Below are 24,055 nucleotides of genomic sequence, written 5' to 3' on the forward strand. Positions count from 1 at the left end.
TTTAACTTGATATACAGTCAAGCAGGACAGGCACATTGGGTCCTTCCTTACCCATGTCAGCGGTCACCAGGGTGGAGTGGTTTTCAGGCAGTGAGACGGACGCCCCGTCCTGGTCCAGGCTGTGTCCGTCCTCATTGACCTCCTGCTGGCTGTGGCTGAGCTCTGAACGCAGCTCCGAAAACTCATCCTCCTCCCTGGGGGACAGAGGGTCACAAAGTTATGTCTGAGTTAGGTCCAACAGATATGACAGTAGCCTTGTTGCCAGATATGTTTGTGCTTGGATAACGCTGTCATGGCAAATGGCATCGGCTAAAGCATAAACAGATCTAGCAACAAGACGGGTATGACTCACACATATTTTCAAAAGAAGAAATTACATTTACATTACATTTAAGTCATTTGGCAGACGCTCTTATCCAGAGCGACTTACAAATTGGTGAATTCACCTTAAATTCTTACAAGTTCCAGTTTTTTACTTCAATGTTGTTTTCACGACCACACACACACACACACACACAACAGATGATGGTGTACAGAATCTAGAAGAAGAAATTACAGATCTTTTTGTTTTGTAGGGTATGAGCTATTCATCTAATAATAGCAGACACAGTAACCATGCATCATGTGAATCCTAAAAGCTTTGAATATAGTTAACATGGTTAATATCTGGATAAAATGACCCGAAAGAACCTTTAGATGTCTCTTTGACCCCTCTGAGATGCAGCCTATATATTGTAGGCTTAACATTAGTTCATCTGTAAAATGGCAATATACAGCCATATCATGTGATTAGCTATGCATGATTAAATATGGAAATATATACCTCTCATACAGTATATACCGGTTGTGAGAATTTGTCCTTTTCAAATATGAAAATTTTCCATGTGAAATGCAAGCTGACTGACCCTATACCGCACGTAGTGCCTTCAGAAAGTATTCACACCCCTTGACTCTTTCCACATGTTGTTGTGTTACAGCTTGAATTGATTAAAAATCATTAAAATTGAGATTGTGTCACTGGCCTACACACAATACCCCATAAAGTCAACGTAGAATTATGTTTTTAGGAATGTTCACATATTAATAAAAATACTGATAAATCTGAAATGTCTTGAGTCAACAAGTATTCAACCCCTTTGTTATGGCAAGCCTAAATAAGTTACAGTAAAAAATGTGGTTAACAAGTCACATAATAAGTTGCATCGACTAGTGGTTAAAATAATTTTTGAATGACTACCTCATCTCTGTACCCCACACATACCTAACTTAATTGACAGTGAAAACAAGGAAGCCTGTACAGAATAAAAATACTCCAAAACATGCATCCTGTTTTAAACAAGGCAATAAAGTAATACTACAAACAAAATATGGTATACAGCTTTTAGTCCTGAATACAAAGTTTTATATTTGGGGCAAATCCAATACAACACATTACTGAGTACCACTCTCTGAGTACCATATTTTCAAGCATAGTGGTGGCTGCACCATGTTATAGGTATGCTTGTAATCATTAAGGACTGAAAGTTGTTAAATTAAAAAAGAAACGGAATGGAGTTAAGCACAGGCAAAATCCTAGAGGAAAACCCGTTCCATCTGCTTTCCACCGGACACTGGGAGATGAATTCACCTTTCAGCAGGACAATAACCTAAAACACAAGGCCAAATCTACACTGGAGATGCTTACGTTCCTAAGTGGCCGAGTTACAGATTTGACTTCAATCTATGGCAAGACCTGAGAAAATGGTCAACAACCAATTTGACAGAGCTTAAATAATTGAAAAAAGAATAATGGGCAAATGTTGCACAATCCTGGTGTGGAAAACTCTTAGAGACTTACCCAGAAAGAATCACAGCTGTAAATCGCTGCCAAAAGGTGCTCCTACAAAGTACTGACTCAGAAGTTTGAATACCTACTGTATGTAAATTTGATATTTCACTTTCAATAAATTAAAAACATGCTTTCACTTTGTCATTATGGGGTATTGTGTGGAGATGGGTTTAAAAATATATATATATCAATTTTGAATTCAGGATGAAACAACAAAATGTGGAATAAGTCAGGGGTGTGAATACTGTATGTGTGTGTGTGTGTGTGTGTGTGTGTGTGTGTGTGTGTGTGTGTGTGTGTGTGTGTGTGTGTGTGTGTGTGTGTGTGTGTGTGTGTGTGTGTGTGTGTGTGTGTGTGTGTGTGTGTGTGTGCATATGTACAGTACGTGCTTCAGATGAACTTCGCGGCATTAGTATTTAAATATATGCACAAGCATATAGGACTATGTGAATATTCCGTATGCATGTGATATTGAAATAATAAAATCTATTGGTGAAAGTAGTACTGCACAGACAACCTCACTGCTGCTACCACCAAACATTGATGTGTCAAGTCTTGGCAGTAGATCTGAATTATAGGGTCGTTTGACTGCATTTCTTTGATTTGATACAATCATTGATTTGATACATCTGTGAAATAAATAGCCAGGCAGTAAATTCACATCGCAGAGTTCTCACAAGGTTGGCAAATAGATAGTACTGACTCACAGACTTATATGCTGTTCTGTTCATGTCGCAGGATACTCTGAATTGGTATGGCAGAATTTATGCAAACACATACACACACAAATGACCAGAGCATGAAAGAAAACAGACTTTATAATGAACCTAATCAAAAACCAGTACACATTTTGGAGATGGAGGAATTTTGGGGGGTTGCCATGCTTGAGTTCATTCTAATGAATTGTTTGGTTAATGTTCCTGCTTAGCACTCAAAACCAGCCTGTTATGTCAGAGGAGTTTGTTCCGGTGTGCTGAGCACCTATGGAGAGGGCTGGAGAGGGCACTTGATCTAGGAAAACAAACATTTAGGAGGCCTCTGACGCAAATGCTGCCATTTTGATTCCACTACAGTAAGTAAACAACGGAGGAAGAGAGTTATACAACAGGGTACGAAAAAGGGATTCCAATCAAAAGGAGGCACAATTAGGGTACCTAAGGGAATTGAGGGTGGAGGAGGTGTGTGTGTGTGTTGCATTAGGGCTGGGCGATATGTTCAATTAATTAGATTAATTTGAATGTATGTTTTTGCGCAATATTCCAAATGCCTGTTATTTTGAGCGTTTATGTCCGCTTGTTCTCATGTTGTATATTTGGTCTCGTCTCCTTTGCTCCTCTGTGCACCTTCCCATTTACACCAGAGATCCGTGTATAGTGACGTGATGCAGGTCTCCGCCCTAACAATGGAAGTCGCTGTCCCAAAGACGGGGAGGCAGGCAAAAAGCTTAGGTCCAACATAAACCCATTGGCCTTATTTTGGACAGATTTTAACCAGAGTGAAACCTCTCACTTCACCTCTTCCTCTATGGTTTACACACACACACACAGTCCCCCCCTCACATTAACAAAGTTGAGAGTTCTGACAAGCTTTCTGACAAGCAGTTTCAACTCGCTATTTGCGTTTGAAGTTTGGTCCACATGGAAACCGAAACACATTGAGACATTATTTCACTGTAATAGAGAAGTTACCTTTTCTAACGATACCATTTTTATGTCTCAACTACTCATATAGTTGCGTGCAGAGCAGACACTATTAAAACGAGAGTATCAATGAACATTGATTCTGGAAAATGAATGCTCAGTTTGTCACGTGGCATTGGGGTACCACATATCGCAAGCAGCATTTTAGCTAAAGACTGTTATACTCGCTGTCTGGTCTGTGTTTTTAAAATGTGCAATAAGCATAAAACACAATTATATAAGGAATTGGCAACTCATTCTCAGTCTGAGAAATAAGGTAGGCCACATAATTTTAACATCTGAACAAAGGACAGAAGAGTGTGTTCATAACAATTCAACTGTTCTACCTTGTTAGCTAACACATAGATCCAAGTTGGTTAAACTTGAAATATACAGATTAGCTGGCTACTCACTGGCACGTTAGGTTTGAGAGATTGTTTATGAGACCTGTGCTAATTTTCTATAATATTTGCTACAAGAAGTTAGTCATTACTTGTGAATGTGCATTACGCATGGTTCTAGTTAAATTGGTAACAAAATAGGGCATTTTCATAGACAGAAGTGAAAGCCAGATCAGTGATTATTGCAACAACACAAAAACAGGTTAAACTATTTTGATAACATTGAATTATTAGTGGGTCTTATGGATGTGGAAGGCTTATATTTAGCCTAGGTATAATTTCACAAGTCCTGAATTCATCAGATTATTGCTGACTTTTTGAAATGCAGTGTATTTACCTTTAAAATGTACAGCAAAGCTTATTTAGAGAAAAAAAAAAAAATATATATATATATATAACTGCCCTTAAGTTTGAAAAAAATAGAGATATAATTTTTAGGCCATATCGCCCAACCCTAGCCTGCATACCTGCCTATGTGCGCATGTATGGGGCGGCAGGGTAGCCTAGTGGTTAGAGCGTTGGACTAGTAACCAAAAAGTTGCAAGTTCGAATCCCCGAGCTGACAAGGTACAAATCTGTCGTTCTGCCCCTGAACAGGCAGTTAACCCATTGTTCCTAGTCCGTCATTGAAAATAAGAATTTGTTCTTAACTGACTTGCCCAGTAAAATAAAGGTAAAATAAAAAATAAATAAAAAATGTGTGTGTGTGAGTGTGCGTTTGTGTCTACCACCCACCTGATGGTAGAGCCCTGTAGCACGTCTATCTTCTTGTTGAGCTCAGCGATGATGCTGTGCAGCTCTGTGATCCTCTCCTCGTATCGTAGGGTGGTCCGCTCCTGAACGTCCTCATGCTCCCGCATCAGATAGGACTGCTCACACTGGCAAAACACACGCATACACATTAACCGTGTTATCCCACTGAGCTAATGCCTTGATATCTGAGAGGCGACCTATTCTGTTATTTGGGAATTGTGAAAGGAATGCAATCTAAAAACATCCAACATTTCTTAACTGACATCACAATTTAGAGATTGAATCATTTTACGGTAAAAAGCCACCATTCAAAACCCATAACAATGACGCCCATTCAATACTGAAGTGTGGAGAATGGCATTTCAACAAAAGGTATCTTTCTACACAGTCGCGTGGAATTTGGAATGGGAATAAATCCAGAGGGAATTCTCTGCTGGGTTGCCAGATTTTTGTCTCTGGCGTACAAATGCACACACACTGCACCGTTGTGTACAAGGTCAGGCCTAAGGGCTTTTCTGGGGATTGTCTACATGGAGCTCAGAGGCTGGGAGAGAGGGAAAGGTATCCACTTTCCACTCAGCTATATTACAAGTGAAGGGGGAGAAGAGGTGTGTGTGTGTGTGTGTGTGTGTGTGTGTGTGTGTGTGTGTGTGTGTGTGTGTGTGTGTGTGTGTGTGTGTGTGTGTGTGTGTGTGTGTGTGTGTGAGAGATCTGGCTTGAGCGTGTGTGTCATACTATGCTTCCTAGAATGACCTCAGAATGACCTTTCCTGGCCTGCGTCGGAGGTTGAACTTGAAAATAAAACAAAGACAGACAAAGAGGGGTCTGCCTAGTGCTTTATACAATTTGACAGTAATCAAGCACTAAAACCACTACAAGACAAAGGAGACGATTGTGGACTACAGTGCTGCAGTGGAGCAGGTTGAGAGCTTCAAGTTCCTTGGTGTCCACATGACCAACAAACTAACATGGTCCAAGCACACCAAGACAGACAATAAGAGGGCACGACAAAACCTATTCCCCCTCAGTAGACTGAAAGGACTGAAAAGGAAGGCCCTAAAAATTGTCCAAGACTCCAGCCACCATAGTCATTAAACGGTTCTCCCTGCTACCGTATGGCAAGCGGTACCGGAACGCCAAGTCTAAGTCCAAGAGGCTTCTTAACAGCTTCTACCCCCAAGCCATAAGACTCCTGAACAGCTAATCAAATGGCTACCCAGACTATTTGCATTGCCTCCCCCTTTACACCGCTGCTACTCTCTGTTATTATCTATGCATAGTCACTTTAATAACTCTACCTACATGCACATATTACCTCAACTAACTGGTGCCCCTGCACATTGACTCTGTACCAGTGCCCCCCTGTATATAGTCTCGCTATTGTTATTTTACTGCTGCTCTTTAATTATTTGTTACTTTTATTTGTAACTTTTTTTTTATGGGTATTTTCTTAAAACTGTATTGTTGGTTAAGGGCTTGTGAGTAAGAGTTTCACAGTAAGGTCTACACCTATTGTATTCGACACATGTGACAAATACACTTTTATTTGATTTGAAGCGGTCCCATACAAGTACTATGGACTTATTCACAAAGGTTTAACGCCATGAAAATAATTCCTATGTTTTTGTATACAGACATTACACTGCCAAAAGAATGTGAAACATGTCATAGAATTACATGATGAAAAGACAAACCTCTGTCATGAGAAACATGAGGTCGTGTGGAATCGTTCTGCGACCTTCTAAACTAGAGCCCCATTGAATAAGTCTCAGCCCCGGGATTCTGAGAGTGGGAGTCATGGGTCAATAGATCGGGTAGTCAGGAGTCAGGGGTATACTTCACCCTAAACAAAAACATCTGTGTATGAAAGGTCAGGGATTCAGGTGACGAGACATGCGCCTCAGGCTGGCTGACACAGCCATCAGAGTCCCCAAGCAGAGACAGAGCCCCAATGTGTCTGTGTGTTATCCTATGTGTTGAGTCAGGAGTCCACCAGTCAACTGGCCAGCGGTGACAATTAGAAGAGCTGAGTGGTTTAGATCCCTTGCCCCAGGGAGAGCTGCAGTGACAAAGCGCAGCTTCCAGTCAGCCATTGTCATGTCACAGAGTGTGTTGATTTGTAAATAATCGACAAGGGTCGCATAGAGCCAACAGTGTTTTTTTTGTTGCTTCAATAGAGTGATCAGGGACATGCAACTATAGTTTTCCTTCACAGAAAACATTTGCGCAGCACATTTGGCAGAAAATAGCTTCATTTTCAGCAGATGACAACAGAAGTGCAACGCTATTTGTCTGGCAGCCAAAAAAGTACGTGAGCTCACAATGAAAAACAATACATGGCCATATTTCTAATGATTATCATAGAAAGAATGTAGCCAGCTACATTTCCTAATGTTTTACTTAATGTTAATCTTGAGACAGGGCATCATAGTGCTAAGCTTTCTGTAGAGTTTGAGAAATGTGTACAGCTGCCACTGCTATCCTGATTTCCTTGTGTTTTTTTCTCCTCTGTCTCTCATTCACATTCACTTGTAAATGTCCAAACTCACCAAAAATGACATTCAGTAGCTCCTACCTATATATGTATAACTTTATGAGCTGGACTGCCAGTCTTTGCAATTAGTTTATTTACGTTTGCGCTCATTAGCATATTTAGCTAGCAGCTTCCATGGAAATGTGTTATTACTTGTTCTAATTTTGTTAGCATTCTGGTAATAGACACCCAGATGCTTTTTGGCGACCCTTATGTACTAAACCGGGATGCGAGAAGGACAGTAATGACGATAAGAAAATGTTGATACTGCCCAACCCTAATCACAATGGAATCTAACAACAATGGCAAGTGCAAGTATATTCCAAGCCATTTCTTTATCTTAAAATGAATAGTCTATCCTTCTTCATCTAACTCCAGTGGAACTGATGGGACACTAGAATAAAAAAACAAATGTTTCTAGCATTAATATTTGACACAAATAATATTACCAGATATTGTTTACAGCCGCCGCCACTAGGTAAATACCCATAGCTGATTCAGTTGGCACCAGAGGTATTCCACAGCTCTTTGAAGCAGCGTCTGTTTCTAGGTCCAGGGGGAAAGGGGCCAGGGCATTTATAGAACAGGTACTCACACAATCTGTCTCTCTATTTCTCTCCCTCTATCACACTCGCTCCATTACACAAATGCATAAACACCCAATAATTCTCTCCATAAACAAGCATTCTCCCCCTTTCTCGTTCTCGCACACACCAAGCAAGCCCAAAACGCCATCCTCTGAGAGAGACCGTGCCAAACACTGGGACCGGGAAAACTACAAAGCAGATCGAAGCTGAGCAGTTGGCATGATTACTGACATTCCTGGTTCCAGTGACATATGGGGTGTGTTGCTTCATGCCAAATAATCCCAAAATCTATTTGCTCTTTATTTAAAAAAGTAAAGCTTCCAGTCTCTCATCACTGTATGAGAGCAGGTATCCAGAGAACCAGAGCTGGAATTAAATCCTCCTACTCCTCTAATACACACCCAAGGTCACAGAGAATCACTGTCATTGGGACAATAACATTACACTGAAGACAATGTAATGTTATGGGAAGGTGATAACCGACAGCTGAAAAGACAGCAGGTAATTTCGAGTATGCTAGAATGATAGTAACGACAAAACAATGATCAGCATTCTGCAGCTCTTCTCTATGTACTCTGATTGGAGCATATGGACTGGGTGTTTTGGGGGAAGAGAGGAGGATTTCCAGACACATTGTAATAGATGAGCCATTCAATTCAAATGCCTGTGTGCAATGTCAGCTATTCCAGGATATTCTTCAAAAAACTAAATAAATCTCACTCATGTGAAGCCAGTTCAATTCCATCACAGATTTCTACTGTAGTTCTTTAATATCCATCATTGGGGGACCGAGTGGCGCAGCGGTCTATGGCACTGTATCGCAAGAGGCGTCACGACAGACCCGGGTTTGATCCCAGGCTGTGTCACAACCGGCCGTGATCGGGAGTCCCATTAGATGGCGCACAATTGTCCCAGCGTCGTCCGAGTTAGGGGAGGGTTTGGCCGGGGTAGGCCTTCATTGTAAATAATAATTTGTTCTTAACTGACTTGCCTAGTTAAATAAAGGTTAAACAAATAAAACATTATTTAGCAGTTTGAGTTACTATGCAAAGATAACCCTATAAAAGAAAGTTTCCATACCAGAGGTCGAAGCCTCAGGTGCAGAAAAGAGGAACTATTTACAGTGTTTTTTCCAATTATGGGTCATGAGTGATCCACTGCAGCTGGCTTGTAGACAGAATTATTATTAAGATATGTAATTTATAAATGGAGTGGTGGCAGTAACCACTGCATTACACCAATGTTCTGGGCATGGTACTTTGAATGGGTAGCTTAGCTAAGTAAGTGTCCAATACAATGATGAACATGAGTCTATGTGAATATACATTCAGTGCCCAGTTTATTAGGTACACCCATCTAGTACCGGTTCAGACCCTCCTTTGCCTCCAGAACAACATTTGGGGCATGTAAACGTTGCTCAATTGGTATCAAGGGACCTAACGTGTGCCAGGAAAACATTTCCCACACCATTAAATCACCGCACCAGCCTGTACCGTTGACACCAAGCGAGATGGGGCCATGGACTCATGCTGCTTACACCAAATCAACCAATCACCATGACGCAACAGGAACCGGGATTCGTCAGCAACTTGATCTTATAACTTCACTTCGGGATTTGATGTAATTGGATGAACGTTGATTTTGGACACATTAATTGCACATGGTTACCGGGTTAATTTCACATGGTTACAGTGTTAATTCCACATGGTTACAGGGTTAAAACAGAAATAACTCAAAAAGTTAAGTTTAGGTATTAATTCTGAGTGGTTAAGGTTAGGGCTATGGTTTCAGCAAAGCAAAAAACGAAATCAAATCAAATCTGTTGTTTCCATTTCGTATCTTCAAGTACTCTCCTTGCTTGATAGACAATTTTGAACTGGTCTAAGCGCCATGAGTTGGAGCCCAGTGCTGTGCCATAATTGTTGTATTTTTGGGGTGAGCACTGAGGACAGCATACAGTGGGGCAAAAAAGTACTTAGTCAGCCACCAATTGTGCAAGTTCTCCCACTTAAAAAGATGAGAGAGGCCTGTAATTCTCATCATAGTTACACTTCAACTATGACAGACAATATGAGAAAGAAAATCACATTGTAGGATTTTAAATTAATTTATTTGCAAATTATGGTGGAAAATAAGTATTTGGTCAATAACAAAAGTTTCTCTCAATACTTTGTTATATACCCTTTGTCGGCAATGACAGAGGTCAAACGTTTTCTGTAAGTCTTCACAAGGTTTTCACACACTGTTGCTGGTATTTTGGCTTATTCCTCCATGCAGATCTCCTCTAGAGCAGTGATGTTTTGGGGCTGTTGCTGGGCAACACAGACTTTCAACTCCCTCCAAAGATTTTCTATGAGGGTGAGATCTGGAGATTGGCTAGGCCACTCCAGGACCTTGAAATGCTTCTTACGAAGCCACTCCTTCGTTGCCCGGGCAGTGTCTTTGGGATCATTGTCATGCTGAAAGACCCAGCCACGTTTCATCTTCAATGCCCTTGCTGATGGAAGGACGTTTTCACGCAAAATCTCACGATACACGGCCCATTCATTCTTCATTCTTCCTTTCCTTTCTTCCTTAATTTATTTGCAAATTATGGTGGAAAATAAGTATTTGGTCACCTACAAACAAGCAAGATTTCTGGCTCTCACAGACCTGTAACTTCTTTTCTTTAAGAGGCTCCTCTGTCCTCCACTCGTTACCTGTATTAATGGCACCTGTTTGAACTTGTTATCAGTATAAAAGACAACCTGTCCACAACCTCAAACAGTCACACTCCAAACCCCACTATGGCCAAGACCAAAGAGCTGTCAAAGGACACCAGAAACAAAATTGAAGACCTGCACAGGGCTGGGAAGACTGAATCTGCAATAGGTAAGCAGCTTGGTTTGAAGAAATCAACTGTGGGAGCAATTATTAGGAAATGGAAGACATACAAGACCACTGATAATCTCCCTCGATCTGGGGCTCCATGCAAGATCTCACCCCGTGGGGTCAAAATGATCACAAGAACGGTGAGCAAAAATCCCAGAACCACACGGGGGGACCTAGTGAATGACCTGCAGAGAGCTGGGACCAAAGTAACAAAGCCTACCATCAGTAACACACTACGCCGCCAGGGACTCAAATCCTGCAGTGCCAGACGTGTCCCCCTGCTTAAGCCAGTACATGTCCAGGCCCATCTGAAGTTTGCTAGAGAGCATTTGGATGATCCAGAAGAAGATTGGGAGAATGTCATATGGTCAGATGAAACCAAAATATAACTTTTTGGTAAAAGCTCAACCCGTCGTGTTTGGAGGACAAAGAATGCTGAGTTGCATCCAAAGTACACCATACCTTCTGTGAAGCATGGGGGTGGAAACATCATGCTTTGGGGCTGTTTTTCTGCAAAGGGACCAGGACGACTGATCCGTGTAAAGGAAAGAATGAATGGGGCCGTGTATCGTGAGATTTTGAGTGAAAACCTCCTTCCATCAGCAAGGGCATTGAAGATGAAAACGTTTGACCCCTGTCATTGCCAACAAAGGGTATATAACAAAGTTATAAACTTTTGTTATTGACCAAATCCTTATTTTCCACCATAATTTGCAAATCAATTCATTAAAAATCCTACAATGTGATTTTCTGGATTTTCTTTCCTCATTATGTCTGTCATAGTTGAAGTGTAACTATGATGAAAATTACAGGCCTCTCATCTTTTTAAGTGGGAGAACTTGCACAATTGGTGGCTGACTAAATACTTTTTTGCCCCACTGTATATCCACATCCTCAGAACCTTCTCAAAATTCTGAAATTGACGTGTGTTTCTCATGACCAGTCTATTCGTCAGGACCAGGCAATGTTTTTCAACTCCTCAATTGTCCAGTGTTGGTGATCGCAAGCCAAGGCCACCTGACTCACTGTCTGTAGGAGCGATCCATTTTTGTGAACGAGGTGGTGTACCTAATAAACTGAGTGTATGTCTACGGCCCAGTAGAGTAGAGTACCTGTGCTTTGGCCAGTCTCTTTTCCAGCATCTCTCGCTCTCTCTCTGTCTGCACCAGCCGCTTGTTCAGCTCCACCACGTCCCCCTTCAATGAGGCCAGGGCTGCCAGGTGGAGCTAAAAAGAGAGGGGAGAGGAGAGAGTGTTACAACCATAACACACACCAAGTTACAATAGATTCAGTGAGTACAGAGCACACGCACTTCTTTGTCCTCACACATAGACACTCTAGGGAAGGGTTTAAGCCCAAAGCAGAACAGAGAGAGTGCTAACACTAGCATGTGGATCACGCAGACTTGTCACTTGGGTGGGCCGAGGTGTCACACACACACACACACACACACACACACACACACACACACACACACACACACACACACACACGCCTGTTCAACTATCTGAGGGATCACAAATGTCCTATACACACTCCTCTAGTCAGGTAACCTGCTCACAGTCATGCTTTAAGCCCTATGCTTTCCTAATACCAAAGGCAACTTCCATTAAAAAAAATATGACCAAGTTTTTAAAATGGTGCAGGTTAAGTTAGTTACAGAGGAGAGGACTACCTTGGCTTAAACTTCTTTTTTTAAACAGCACAGTCATGCTTTCTCATATCAATGGAAAAGTCTCTCAAACTAAATATAAGCCCAGGGGCATTCAGAAACTCTGCTCTTACCCCTTAACTCAGCATATAGCAACAGAAAACTCTAGGAAAGGCGGGATAAGAAAAAGACTGCTATCTTCTCTGCGACAAGCTTTCTGTTTCGCCATGCAACGGGGAGGCTTAACGCTCAGAGGAACTAAAGCTGTCGTGACTAAGCAGAGACCAAGTCCAGACACATCACATGGGACTGCATGCCACTAAGCTGCAAGGAGAGTCCTTTCCAAACGAGACAGGGGAGCCGACTTGGTTTTCAAGGGAAGAAAGACCAACTTCCAAATATATCCAAACCTGGTCTGTGATTCTTAAATTAGCGTCTACTGCTAACCTAACTCAAACCAGCCACTGAAGATTTATTTTCACTGCTTGAGTTTGCAGTATAGCGTAGTGGTTCCAAAACTTTTTGGATACCAAACTAAAACAAATTCTCTTGTGGACCTCTAGACAAAGCAATGTTGTAAGCCTAACGAGTGACCACAGCACAATCAGCACAAGCCAAAAGGCAGTAAGAATTGTCCGCGACCCACCAAGTGTGTGTCTACCTACTATTTAGCAAACAGGCTACACAAAGAACAGGCTTACAATAATTAACGGTGAATATTTTGGACTCAGTACTTTTGACAATAACTCCTGAATAGTACATTCTTGGTGAAAAGTCAATTGCACAAAAGGAAAGTGTTATTCATTTACACGACTTCAAGGTGAATCTTTTTCCCCCCCATTTTACCTATATTTTCTCTATACAAAGAACTCCATACACACGGACTCTTAACACCATAACTATGGATAGAACATTGCTGCGTCGGCAGCGATTTGAATGAATTAACCAGCGATAGTGTGTTTCCTCTGCAGTCTCTGATGAGCCCTGAGCGGAAGAAACGCTTTGAATGAATCCTCTCAGGAAGTGAAGAAAAAAAAACGGAAACATCACAGAGATGGACCACAAGGTTCACCTGCTGTTCCAAATGGACCATTTAACACTCAAGCAGATAGAGAGATGGAGGGAGCATTTCAAATAAGGGACGTTTATTAAAGGCCTTATTTCATAGATAGAGGGAAGATCCAGTGGGGAAGATCCAGTGGGGAAGATCCAGTGGGGAAGATCCAGTGGGGAAGTGGATAGTAAAACATCTTCTCCTGATACTGAACAGTGAGCCTCTTTGCACCTGCAAGCACATTGCTATATGACTGTTCACAAAATGTATAATCTAAATCAATTCGGTATTAAATACACAGCATTGGCCATTATATATATTTAAATAAAACACTGTAGTTTGCATGAAAGGGCTTGCATGATAAGTAAATGAGTGAGACAATGACGTAAATCAATGTATCGTTTAAACAGTCATCTTCATCATTCACTCAACTGGAGGGGCCAACCGCCAGAAATAACCCTTGGTTCACATCCAATCAGAAGAGCATCCAAAACCACTGAACCCTGGGGGGAAAAAAATCTATAAGAGTCGGGAGAGACAGACAGACAGACAGACAGAAAAGCAGGCCGGCAGAGGTATGAAGTAGAGGTAATTAGTGACCCCATACAGTACACAAGCACGACCCTTGATCTCAGTGTTGGGTATTCACCATGAGAGAAAAGGACGGGGTTGCCTGGACCTTCTTACTCTATTTCAGTGGTCATCAAACTGTTGATTGCGATCGACTGGTCCAAGTCATTCCAAGTCGATCGCGAAACAATGATATAAAAACAACAACGATAAAGCCTTGCATTCCTTATTTTTTCTGTCTCGCGCTGTTGGCAGTAGGTGCACTTATTTCAGCTGCGTTGTGCCCTGGGTAGGCGAAGTGTTCCCATTTTGAACCATTTTATGTGTCTCAAGGTAAAAACTACGCCCACTCTGCATGCCCGGAGAGCAAATCAAGTGAACCCATAGGCCTACCGCTAGCCAATCGGATTGCTCAGATCACCATGTCTGTCTGCAGTTTGCTGGAGTGTGTAGAAAAGTTGATACTTTGATTTCAAAAAGTCTAAAACTATGACGAGAGAGACTTTCAACAAATATAGCCAATAGGTCCTGTTATGATTGAGTTCATGTTTTTATTCAGCACTGTCAACACTTAATTCAATACTTTTATAAAGCATGATGTTCTCTCTTCCACTTGCGCTGCAACCAGCACTGCAGCTTCAATGAATGAGTAGCAAATTGTAGCAATAGGATTGTGTTGTTATTATTAGCGGATGTGTTTTTTAATATCGCGGGAATATTTCACTTTCTCTGGTCATAGGACTAACAACATGAATGCATGAGGCAGAAATAATGTGGCGTTTTGCCATCAGCTCAAAGACGGTGTCCCCTTTTTGCTCAGTATCTGCAGAGGGGTGAGAGCTGAGGTACAGTCTGACTGTGAGAGGCAGAACCTCTGATGCTCTCCCTCCGCAGAGAATGACCATCAGATGCAAGCAGAATCAGTCCAGTAAAATAAAGAAAGCACATTATTTCAATGTATGCTCTCGGCTCAGAAAAGTTTGGGGACCACTGCTCTATTTCAATGACAGTTCTTCAAATGGAGTTATTGAATACAGTAGTTGTGCTGAGGGATTAACCAAAATGTCTGTAATTTTCAGTTTTGAAACAACTATTTCACCAACATCAGTTCAATTATTTGAATTCCATTTAGTTTAGTTATTCTCTCTCGATGCTCAGTTTCTCTAGAGATAAATTAGATCAAGCACGAACGGTGTGATGTAGTAGGGAGTTGTAGTTTCCAACAGCCAGTATTCTACATAATTACCATCATTTATGCGCTAAACTAACTACAATAACAATAATACATTGCGGTCCTACTTGTCCAGTTTGTGTGAAACAGACAAGGAGACGAGAGAAGAACGGGTGATCTTTTCTTCACAAAGTATCTCTACCCAAAAAATACATTCAAGCAGTCATAAAAGTATGCCATTTACTTTGAAGATCAAATCAAATCAAATCGCTTTTACTTTGAAGATCAACTAAAATAAAAATGTTGTCAGACCGCATAGGCAGCAGCAATAGAGAGATGAGATGACTTGGAAGGAAATAATAATGTAATTAAATAAAACAAAATGTAATATATACACAGCAACTGATATATTTCATTAAAGTAAAGTCATGTGAATAAATGATGATTAATAAGTGATAAGCAGTAAATGGGCAGTCACTACCATCAAGGGAATTGTATTGTTTTATTCTGTTTTCAAATCAAACTTTATCTGTCACTTCTGCCAAATGCAACAATTGTAGACCTTACCGTGAAATGCTTACTTACAAGCCCTTAACCAACAGTGCAGTTCAAGAAGAGTTGTTACAGCATTCAACCCACATAATGCATAGCGCATTTAGTGTCCTACATTTTTTATCGAAAACGAAATCTGTGATGTTGTTTAATAATCGATCCAACCTCAAAGCACTAATTGCTCAGCACTAACAGTAATTATTTGGTGCCAAAAGACAAGTCTTGTTGCCTACATCATTTGCCTGAGTAGTTATGATCAAAGCTAGTTCCGTGGCCACAAATCATGAGTAGTAGTAATCATACAGGCCAATGTTTTGCTCTCTCTGCACTATTATTTCTAAGAGGCTTGGAGTTAATTACATAATTCCTCCTAAATAAATGTTTTGAGTTTTCCTCTGACCTGATATTTAGCTCTCAATGATTGGCTGACCTGGCCTTCAGTGTGTGTGTGTGTGTGTGTGTGCCATTTAATATAATTTTTCTGGCAGTCAAGTGACCCTTGCAGTCTGAGGCGACAAGCTGGCACTGATGTGTTTACTGAGTTCTTCCTGGGAAGGTTCTTAGCCCTCTCTCCTATCTCTCCCTCACACACTCTCTCTCACACACACACACACACAGCTAGGGCCCATTTCAGGCTCCGGGGGGAGTTAGGCCTATCTCATGGGTAAAATGATATTAATTAGAGCTCCATGATGCACTTCCATTATCTATTTGAGGGAGTAGGGGGCAGGGAGGGAGGGGTTGGGGAGGAGAGGGCCGTTCTACAGATTTCACTCCCGGGAATTCAGGGTTCTTCTTTTCCGACGGAGGGCAATCCTCTAACACCTCCATCACTGCCATGTCAACCTTACACACAAACCTTAAAACCTGTTATATGTAACTAAATGTAATCGAAAATGTAATGTACGTAATCCAAAAGTAATTATTTATCATGAGAGGGCCATAAACAACAACTAGAAAGGCTGCGTACTTCAAGAAAGGTTCAAACTCACCTTTCTGGTAATCACAATTGAGGACAATATGAAAATATGAAATATTTGATATAATGTATTTCCTATTCAACAGAACTGGATGAATAAGGCATGAAATGACATATGCTTTCTAAATATAGCATAATCAAATTATAAAACAACTAAATATAAGATTTTGCCTTCCTTATAATATATTTGTATGTTTAGTGTTAGACAAAATGTACATGCCTAAACAAAAAAAGAATCCACTTTGGCCAGATGATCACATGACCCATCAAATTAGCCAGGTGTGTCTGGGGCTGATTACGACCATCTACTGTATTTCATGAACATGTGTACATGTCTAGACAATACTGACCTCTCCACTTAGCTAGATGTGGCTGAGGGGTGCTTATAGCATTTCTTTCACATGAACCATTAATTTAGACAAGTGTGTCTGGGTAAGTGTCATCTAATAATTATAAAATATTATAAAATATCTGGATGATAAAAATAGTTTTATCATCTGGACAGAACCATGCAGGTCTCAAAACAGCGGACTTTAAGTCTAAAAGGTTTGAAGTAAAGCATGAATCAAAGCCTTACCCTTTCAGTTTAATATAATTTCTCAGCAATATCGATGTTTTTTTTAATGAGCATGGCCTTATTTTTATTACAGCATATTGGATAACTGTCCATCATGTTCCATTCACCCCAACAACAAAGAAATCTCTCATGAGCCTCCTAGGTTTTGTATTTTTGTACTGACGTCAATGAACCCAGAGGAGGACTCCAGCTACACCATGGTGTTTTAATCAGTTATTTGGTGCCATGTGAATGTAGTTAGATTGATCCCCTTCCTCCTCTGAGGAGCCTCCACTGTTAGAGATACATTATCATTACTATAGACATGTCATATCTAGCCTAAACCAGCAACAAACAAAAAATAATGTAGGACTATATGTTCCCCATATGGTGAAACCTTCACAAATACAAGAGTGCCATATACCAAAATGAGATCTGGTCAGGTGTAATATCAAAAGGCTACGATAGTGAGTGACCTTATAAAGGTTGTCCCCAATCTGTGTCTGAGCTATTAACTCAAGGTAAAGGTCTTGTTGCCACTGTCCCCATTGTAAAAAAAGTATTAGACCTACAGTACAGTGGGTTTTGTACTCGGGACTATGCTTGACTGAAACCTCTGTGTTTGCACTGTGGAAATGTGTACTAAATCCACCAAATGAAGAGGGCAACATTGTTCATTAGCCATCACTAAGGCAGAATTAAGCCAGTACAACTACAACCTTTACAAAGTACAGGAGAGGCAAACAAGGCAGAATTAAGCCAGTACAACTACAACCTTTACAAAGTACAGGAGAGGCAAACAATTCAACAGAGGCGCAGTAGCTATGCAGCCTATTTATCTCATACAGTGCCTTCAGAAAGTATTCACACCCATTGACTTTTTCTACATTTTGTTGTGTTACAGACTGAATTTAAATTGGATTCAATTGAGATTGCGTGTCACTGGCCTACACACAATACCCCATAACGTCAAAGTGGAATTATGTTTTTAGAATTATTTTCTAATTAATTAAAAATGAAAAGCTGAAATGTCTTGAGTCAATGCGTATTCAACCTCTTTGTTATGTCAAGCCTAAATAAGTTAAGGAGTAAAAATGTTCTTAACAAGTCACATAATAAGTTGCATGGACTCACTCTGTGTGCAATAATAGTGTATAACATGATTTTTGATTGACTACCTCATCTCTGTAACCCACACATACAATTAAGGTCCTTCAGTTGAGTAGTGAATTTCAAACACAGATTCAACCACAAAGACCAGGGAGGCTTTCCAATGCCTCACAAAGAAGGGCACTTATTGGTAGATGGGTAAAAAATTTAAAAGCAGACAGGTGAAGATATTAATTACACTTTGGATTGTGCATCAATACACCCAGTCACTACAAAGATACTAACTCAGTTGCAGGAGAGGAAGGAAACCGCTCAGGGATTTCACCATGAGGCTAATGGTGATTTTAAAACTCTTACCGAGTTTAATGGCGACAACTGAGGATGGACCAACAACATTGTATTTATTCCACAATACTAACTGAAATGACAGAGTGAAAAGAATGAAGCCTGTACAGAATAAAAAATATTCAAAAACATGCATCCTGTTTGCAATAAGGCACTAACGTAACACTGCAAAAAATTGTGGCAAAGTAATTAACTTAATGTCCTGAGTACCCACTGCTGGCTTGCTTCTGAAGCGAAGCAGGTTTGGTCCTGGTCAGTCCCTAGATGGGAGACCAGATGCTGCTGGATGTGGTGTTGGAGGGCCTGTAGGAGGAACTCTTTCCTCTGGTCAAAAAAAAACAACTAAAAATATCCCAACACCCCAGGGCAGTGATTGAGGACATTGCCCTGTGTAGGGTGCTGTCTTTCGGGTGGGACGTTAAACAGGTGTCCTGACTCTCTGTGGTCACTAAAGATCCCATGGCACTTATCCTAATAAGAAAAAACCTGGAATGAGTAGGTGTGTCTGGTACTGTATATTGACTCAGGGGGTTAAATATGAGTGTTTTATTTTTCATTAATATTTTACAAATGTTAGAATTTTACTTCCAATTTGACAGAGTAATTTGTGTAGATCGCTGACAGAAAAAATTACAATGAAATCATTGTGTAACAACAAAATGTGGAAAGAGTCAAGGGGTGTGAATACTTTCTGAAGGCACTCACTGTAGCTGCCCTACTTAACCAACAGAACAATTAATTGCCCTCTCAGGGTCCGCAAACAGACGCTCCTAAAGAGGCTGTAAGCAATTTCACCTCGCCACCCGGCACCAAAAATAGTTTGGTGCTCCACATGCTGAGGGAAAATGTGATTCATACATATAACTTCTGTTATTGCCAGAAGACAGATACAAATGATCATATGGTAACTCTTCAATGTTGAAGCTTTGGGTGGTGGACCATTCTTGATACACACTGGGAACTGTTGAGCGTGAAAAACCCATCAGCGGTGCAGTTCTTAACACAGGCTTTCAAATTATTCTTAAATCTGTCTCCTCCCCTTCATCTACACTGATTTGAAGTGGATTTAACAAGTGACATCAATAAGGGATCATAGCATTGATTGGATTCACCTGGCCAGTCTGGCATGGAGAGAGCAGGAGTTCATAATGTTTTGTACTCGGTGTACATGGTCCAGAGCGGGTTTTTATTTATTTTTTATTGTGCGGCAGAATACATGTTGGGGATATTTTGAAGAAGATGTTTGGTAATGTATTATTGTAATGTGGCTTTTTATATAAAAGTACCATGTATGTAAAATATATGTATACGTAGCAAGAACGCTGTAAAAAAGATTTGTCCTCCGAAGAGGTGGAGGGGTTAAAATTTTTAAATAATAAATAAATAAAGACTGCCTCTGGGTTAGAGGATTTTTGCTAACTAATGATCTTGTACAGTTCGCTGAGTGTCGCTTTGATGTTTGCTTGTGGCGGTATGTACAAAGCTGTGATAATAACCCATGTGAATCCCCTCAGCATATAGTCGGGTCGGCATATTAAGCATCAGAAACTCCAGTTTGGGTGAAGAGGAGCTTGAGTTATTTTGTTGTTGAGGAAACACACCCCTCCCTCCTACTATTACCAGAACCAGCGTTCAATCTACATGGAAAATGGAAAAGCAGTCTGCTATTCAACCAGAGTCAAGTGTATCGTTCGTAAGCCATGTCTCTGAATAAACAAAGACACAGCATTCCCTGATGTCCCTCTACAATTGAAGCCTTGCTCTGAGTTCCAAGTTTATTTTCCAGCGATTGGACATTAGCCATCAGGATACTAGCTTGGAGACCCACTTTCCTTCCTCTTCACCATCGCTGGCATTGCCTTCAGTCATCTTGGTCAGCAGCAACAGGTAAGCCCGGTGTGTGGGGAACAAAGGAGGGAATATAGTATTCCAGATCTGGGAGGCTGAGAAATAAGTATGTAGCTTCCTATTCATGATCCAGAAGTGTTTGTCGGCCATAGGACATTATTGCATGAACATTCTGAGCAAACAAAGTAATAATTTACGCAAAAATAGCCACAAAAAAGCAGTCGGGCAGGGACCGGCAAGACACGCACCCTCCTCAGCATCGCCATCTTATTCAGTAATACTGTGTTGTACCTAGTGATGAATTGTTTTGTTGTTTTCGCCCAGTATATGGCGCTGCTGACAACTGCCTTTACAGGCATGAGCCCTTAGTCCAATTGACTTAACTTCTATTGCAGGGTGTGTGTATCAAGTTAACATACACAACTGACCTTGGATCAGACAGCTTTGCTGAGGTATTTCTCATTATGAAAGTGCAAACAGGTTAGCACGTTAGCGCTCGGAAAGGTTTTAAAGGCTCTCCCAGTGGTATGTGTCTGTGTGACATGCTGACAGCCTACATTCACACACATTGTATTTCCTTTAATGACATGCCTATGTGCCACATGAAGTGGCCCTCCCCCTCTCGGCATTCCAGCCATACCATACTGATCATTTCTCCGTGATTATAATTACCATAAAAGCATTGGAATTTCTAGAGACACACACACACACGTCACACATCCAACCCTCAATACCTCCACATCTCTGCAACACCCCCAACCCTCCCCATCTAAGCCCATAGGTATCCCTTTGGAAAAGAACACACTCCACAATTGAGGCCACGGCCGTTTGATTACCTACCCCCCCCCCCCAAACAATTATCGAAATTGTTGCTTACTATGACAGCTAGGCTATATTTGTCAGTGACAGCATAAACAGCAGTAATGGCCGTAGTGTAGGGCTGGGCAGTGTACTGTATTTGACTATATACCGGTATTGATGCACGGACCGGGTTGGGTTTTTACTTTACCTTCTAGAATGGTATTGGAATGTTTGGTTTGTTAAATGTGACACGCTGTTGTAACATCCATTTTTATAGGTTACTCCGCTCTCTCTCCATGCCACTTTCCACACAGAACTAGCCCCGCCCTGTCATTCAAGGAGCTTATTTGTAGTTTCTTGACCACGAGACACTTATGATGAGTCTGCAGGGTCAGTGCAACAATGTTGATGACGACGATGTTGTTTCTGCTTTTCATCTTAATATAAATCCACAAACGTAAAAAAAATAAAAAAATGTACATCTGCAAACAGCTAGTTTTTCTTTTCTTAGAAAGTTATGGCTAAATCGCCTTAGCCGCTAAAGCTAGCTGCTAATGCTAATCACTAATTAGCTGGCTATCTATACTGAACAAAAATATAAACGCAACATGTAAAGTGTTGGTCCCATGTTTCATGAACTGAAATAAAAGATCCAAGAAATTCTCCATATGTACAAAAAGCTTATTTCTCTCAAATTTTGTGCACAGATTTGTTTACATAACTGTTTGTGAACATTTCTCCTTTGCCAAGATAATCCCTCCACCTGACAGGTGTGGCATATCAAGAAGCTGATTAAACAGCATGATCATTACACAGCTGCATCTTGTGCTGGGGACAGTAAAAGGCCACTCTAAAATGTGCAGTTTTGTCACACAACACAATGCCACAGATGTCTCAAGTTTTTAGGGAGCCTGCAATTGGCATGCTGACTGCAGGAATGTCCACCAGAGCTGTTGCCAGAAAATTGAATGTTAATTTCTCTACCATAAGCTGCCTCCAACGTTGTTTTAGAGAATTTGTCAGTAGCGGCCTCACAACCACAGACCACATGTAACCACGCCAGCCCAAGACCTCCAGATCCAGCTTCTTCACCTGTGGGATCATCTGAGACCAGCCACCTGGGCAACCGATGAAACTGAGGAGTGTTTCTGTTTGTAATAAAGTTCTTTAGTGGGGAAAAACTCATTCTGATTGGTTGGGCCTGGCTCCCTAATGGGTGGGCATGGCTCTCAAGTCGGTGAGCTTATGCCCACCCATGGCTGCGCCCTTACCTAGTCATGTGAAATGCATGACTAGGCCTAAATCAGCACGTTGTTTGTGCAACAGTATCTTCTAAATCAAAGGGGAATAGGCGAAGCATGAATATGTTAGCTATATGAAGTAGCTAAGAGAACACATTTAAATGTAGCCAAAGATTATAAGGTCCCCTAGCAAACACTGATCAATACTTTGGTTCCTACCCTGTCAGAATAATTCCTCCCTGGAATGTTCAGTCGCTGTCATGTCAAACAACACTGTGTTCAAACTGCCAACAATTATATTCTAACTATAGAATTAGAATACTAATTATATTTCCATGATTCCAACAGTTCACCCAAGTGTATTGATCTAAATTGCAAGTCAAATCGGAACATTTGGCAACAAAGGCCTTAATTGTTTGCCCATGTTGTGCAGCCCTACGTGGCAGTGTGGAAATTTCAAGTGAATTTCAAGATTTCAAGCGAGTGCAGGAAATTTATGAAAATGTTTAAAGGAACAGTATAAGACAATCATAATGGAAAAAGACCTGATGAAATCAATCTGAATTTATGTGTCGGGTCATGCACTACTCCTGAAGCAAATGTAGAACTTGTATTATTCAAAAACATCAAATACCATCATAAATTTGAAAAAGACTGTGATATGATATTTTGGCCATATCGCCCAGCCTTACCGTAGTGTGAGTCCCTAAATGAGATTCTAGAGTGTAGACTGGAGTGAGGAAGAGTTAGCTCCATGCTGACACAAGGTCTCGGACAGAGCACAGCCAAGCACTTTTGCTTCCAAAGCCTTACCTCAGCACAGCAGTATACATAACCGCCTACACTACAACTGAGGACAGGAATCTAGGCTGCTACACACTGACAGACCCACCAGCCCATGAAAATGCTAATGGTTAACACGGCTACTCAAGTGGAACCAAAGTGGTGCCGGAGGAATACACACCAGTTAATAAGATGGGTACACGCTCACCATGACCTTGCGTTGGAACTGTAACGAGAAAGCTGAGGGAGCACTAGTAGCCTATATAAGTGGATATTATAAGACACAACAATGCCAATATTTCAGGTATTTCTGAAAATGGTTAGCAGGCCGATTGATCTTTACTCTCCAGAAGTTAAAAACCTGGTTGACAGCGGATTCATGAATTATAGCATTATTGTTTTACAGAAATACCTAACGTAGATATAGGCTTTTAGAAGTATTGTCCTTTCATGAAGGATGACCTCTAACAAGGGGACAAGGGGGATAAGGAAGGAATCAGTGATATCCTACAGGATACATCTGGAGCAGCACAAATAACAGGCCAAGTCATAGGGACAAAGACATAGAGATAATTAAATAATCCACTTCATTACCATTCACACAAAGCCCTTCTCGTTTAGCTTAACAGTGCCGTAAAATAGAAGGATCGCTGTGACGGTTATAAGACGCCTGAGCACAATGAAAAAGCTATTGTTAGACAAAGTACAGCAATAATACAACTGATGGTCTGAATAAATTAAA

The 24,055-nt window shown here is 40.9% G+C and overlaps 1 protein-coding gene across 4 annotated transcripts in view; it reads right to left on the reverse strand.

The window, feature by feature from the left end:
• Positions 1 to 24,055, reverse strand: part of LOC135517938 (colorectal mutant cancer protein) — a 117,840-nt gene that overhangs the window by 52,019 nt on the left and 41,766 nt on the right. For all 4 annotated transcript variants that reach the window (XM_064942672.1, XM_064942673.1, XM_064942670.1 and 1 more), the window contains 3 exons: positions 11,765 to 11,878; positions 4,644 to 4,786; positions 52 to 194 (listed from right to left, as the gene is read on the reverse strand). In XM_064942672.1, coding sequence (XP_064798744.1) covers positions 52 to 194; positions 4,644 to 4,786; positions 11,765 to 11,878 — 400 coding nt within the window. The remainder of the gene's footprint in view (positions 1 to 51; positions 195 to 4,643; positions 4,787 to 11,764; positions 11,879 to 24,055) is intronic.

Source organism: Oncorhynchus masou, chromosome 28 (genome assembly GCF_036934945.1).
Source record: "Oncorhynchus masou masou isolate Uvic2021 chromosome 28, UVic_Omas_1.1, whole genome shotgun sequence".
Lineage (NCBI taxonomy): Eukaryota > Metazoa > Chordata > Actinopteri > Salmoniformes > Salmonidae > Oncorhynchus > Oncorhynchus masou.